Source organism: Aedes aegypti, chromosome 3 (assembly GCF_002204515.2).
Source record: "Aedes aegypti strain LVP_AGWG chromosome 3, AaegL5.0 Primary Assembly, whole genome shotgun sequence".
Lineage (NCBI taxonomy): Eukaryota > Metazoa > Arthropoda > Insecta > Diptera > Culicidae > Aedes > Aedes aegypti.
The window spans coordinates 5,640,690-5,643,595 of NC_035109.1; the positions used below are offsets into that span (position 1 = coordinate 5,640,690).

Here is a 2,906-nt window from a genome sequence, read left to right on the forward strand (position 1 = left end):
TTTGAAATCAGAAAATTAAGCAAAGTTTTCGATAATTTGTAATTGACCGTGTTTTACATTTGAATTTGGATTGCCGATAGCGACTGGTTTTACACCATCGTTTGATGTGTTTTACAATTAGTGAAAATTCACGTGTGAAACACATTGATCCAGCTTGTAGCTTGTAACTTATTTCCTATGATCAAGAGCAACTTGCTGTGAAAGAAAATCTGAGTTACATGAAAGTTGCATAAAAATCCCCTTTGGATAAAGCGTTCAACTCTGCCGTCGTGAGAGCGCCACTGCATGCAATGATTTTCTCAATACACTTGTAGGTACATACCTACATCTAAGCGTTGCCTTCAGACGGCAACAACTGGTTGCTATATCTCCCCAGCCTACTTACGCGAGTGAGATCTTACATTACTTGTCTTATTGTCTCCGGCAGAGTTGGTTGTGCGATTTTTGGTGCTTTATTTGTTCACAAAGTTCGGTTTTAAAAATGGCCAGCGGTAAGGTTCTGATCTACGGAGGACGAGGTGCCCTCGGAGCGTCATGCGTCCAGTATTTCAAGAACAATAACTATGTAAGTTTGATTGATTTTTTGTGAGTGTTAATAGTTAATGGCCTTTCACTTTTTCGTTTCGGCCACGTTTTACGTCACGACTATTTGTCGATTTTGTCTCACTGATTTCCTTGTTTGATTCTCCTATATCTAGTGGGTAGGTTGTATCGACCTTGCCGAAAACGAGTCTGCCGATGTGAACATTGTCGTCGACCGGGATGCCGACTGGGTTTCCCAAGAGCAAAGTGTGCTGTCGCAGGTTGAATCATCTCTGAAGGGAGACAAACTGGATGCTGTGATCTGCGTTGCCGGCGGATGGGCTGGTGGTAATGCCACGAAGGATCTGGCCAAGAATTCCGATCTGATGTGGAAGCAATCGGTTTGGTCTTCGACCATTTCGGCCACCGTCGGGGCTAATCACCTCAAGACAGGGGGATTGTTGGCTTTGACTGGAGCCAACCCTGCTCTGGCCGGAACGCCCGGTATGATTGGCTATGGCATGGCGAAGGCCGCCGTCCACCAATTAACCAAGAGCTTATCTGGCAAGGATTCTGGATTGCCGGAACAAGCACTTGTCGTTTCCATCCTGCCCGTCACTTTGGACACTCCCATGAATCGTAAATGGATGCCCAATGCCGACTTCGGAACATGGACACCATTGGAGTTTGTTGCCGAGTACGTATCTTAAACCATCTTTCGAGAATACAAAATAATGCTTGCTTTTATCTCCGCACAGGCTCTTCCACAAGTGGACCAAAAACGAAGAACGCCCCGCCAGTGGCAGTCTCGTGAAGTTGATCACCAAGGATTCCAAAACTGAGCTGGTAATGGCCGAATAAGACATCCGAAATAACTCTAAATAATCTCTCTCAAACATTCCACGTACTTTATACAATGATGCTCTCTTCCTATTCTACGAACGAACATTCTCAAAATGATCAACCATTTAGCGATAGGAGTAAAAAAATGGTGTTTGACACATCGAATAGTAGTGCGGCAATTTGTTGCTTATCAATGTTGAAACAAAATATACATGTTCCAGTGATGTTGACCGAAATATACAATAACGAATGTTAGCACACCGCTTCGTACTCAATAACGTGGTTCACCACCTACCTACCAGAGAGAAAAGACCTTGACCGATCGTGGTTCGTGACTCACTTGGCTAGACGCTAACCTGCTTGTTGCAGATTTCTAGAGGGATCGTCCAGAAATTACATACTTTTTGAAGTTTTGTTACAAACTATATGGTCTTTTTTGTAAAGTTTAACATACTATAACAGAAGAAGGATTAACGACAAAATCACGATTTTCTTCAACAACGTAATGTATGCACGGTCCATTGCCAACACTTTGCGTTAATTATCGTTATGTTATCTAAGTGAGTAACCTTCGTTCTGGTTGCACTCTGTTTGTCCGACTGTAATGAGGCCGAATACAGTAGGCATGCATATCTCAGTAGTCGCCAGCATGTCTGTTCAAGTTGATCGCGGCGGCGCAAACCTTGATCACATAGTCGACTTAAGGCTCAAGAACCTATCATTCAATCACCTGCATGTTGAGATCCGAAACAGCACAATCGAAGCAATCAGCTGAAATTCAAATTTTTACAAGCAACCAGTAAATTAATAAGATTAATAGGGGAACATGGTCCAACTCGGACCTAGTAACAGTTTTTTGGCCTTCGTATTTCCCGACTAACATTGTTCTCAGCCGTCAGCAAGGATCCGAGGTAGACGAACTCGTCCACCACCTCAAAGGTATCCCCGTCTATCGTTACAGTGCTTCCTAGGCGGGCCCTGTCGTGATCAGTTCCGCCAACCAGCATGTACTTTGTTTTCGACGCATTCACCATTAGCCCACTCTTGTTGCTTCGCGTTTAAAGCCTGATTCGCTGCTGACAAGTAATTTCTTGGCCTATCTTGATGCATGGGAAATTCCTGCAAGGAATCGATCAAGTAAGCGCTGTTTTCTGATCGCAGTACACAGTTGAAAAGAACTGTCAGTTCAAATGGGAGTCGCTGTAGAAAATTTCTGCAAGGAATCGGCTAGAAAATTCTTTAGCGATTCCTGTTCAGCAGCAAATCTGGCTGAAGGCGGGTGAACAAATCTGCCACCGTTTCAAATTTTCTCCCAATACTATCCATGTCGTCCGCAAAGAAAATAAATTGTCCGGGTCTCGTGAAAATCGTGCCTCGACTGTTCTGCCCATAACTGCATATTTGTAACATTCGACAAAAGTAGGCATGAGTAAATGGGATACCAAGTTTGCATTTTATTGCAGTATGGGAGGAAACTGATATTTCAAAAAATTACTAAGAATTCAAAAGTGCTTATTTGAGGCTGAAATTTTGTACAACTC

General features: G+C 43.3%; 1 protein-coding gene across 2 annotated transcripts; it reads left to right on the top strand.

Moving 5' to 3' along the window:
• Positions 1-357: 357 nt before the first annotated feature.
• Positions 358-1,636, top strand: LOC5568428 (dihydropteridine reductase). 2 transcript variants are annotated; one of them, XM_001652207.2, is made up of 4 exons: positions 358-565; positions 699-1,219; positions 1,281-1,368; positions 1,495-1,636. In XM_001652207.2, exons 1-4 carry the CDS (start codon positions 482-484, stop codon positions 1,498-1,500), a joined length of 699 nt encoding a protein of 232 aa, XP_001652257.1. In that variant the 5' UTR covers positions 358-481; the 3' UTR covers positions 1,501-1,636. The 2 variants fall into 2 exon arrangements, with proteins under 2 accessions (XP_001652257.1, XP_001652256.1); XM_001652206.2 differs by having other exon boundaries at positions 1,281-1,625.
• The last annotated feature ends 1,270 nt before the right edge of the window (positions 1,637-2,906 follow it).

Excerpts from the sequence above, each read along its gene's own strand:
- LOC5568428 (XM_001652206.2), top strand. The coding sequence starts at position 482 with ATGGCCAGCGGTAAGGTTCTGATCTACGGAGGACGAGGTGCCCTCGGA. Across the intron at positions 566-698 it reads ATTTCAAGAACAATAACTAT|TGGGTAGGTTGTATCGACCT; the intron begins GTAAGTTTGATT and ends TCCTATATCTAG. Across the intron at positions 1,220-1,280 it reads CCATTGGAGTTTGTTGCCGA|GCTCTTCCACAAGTGGACCA; the intron begins GTACGTATCTTA and ends ATCTCCGCACAG.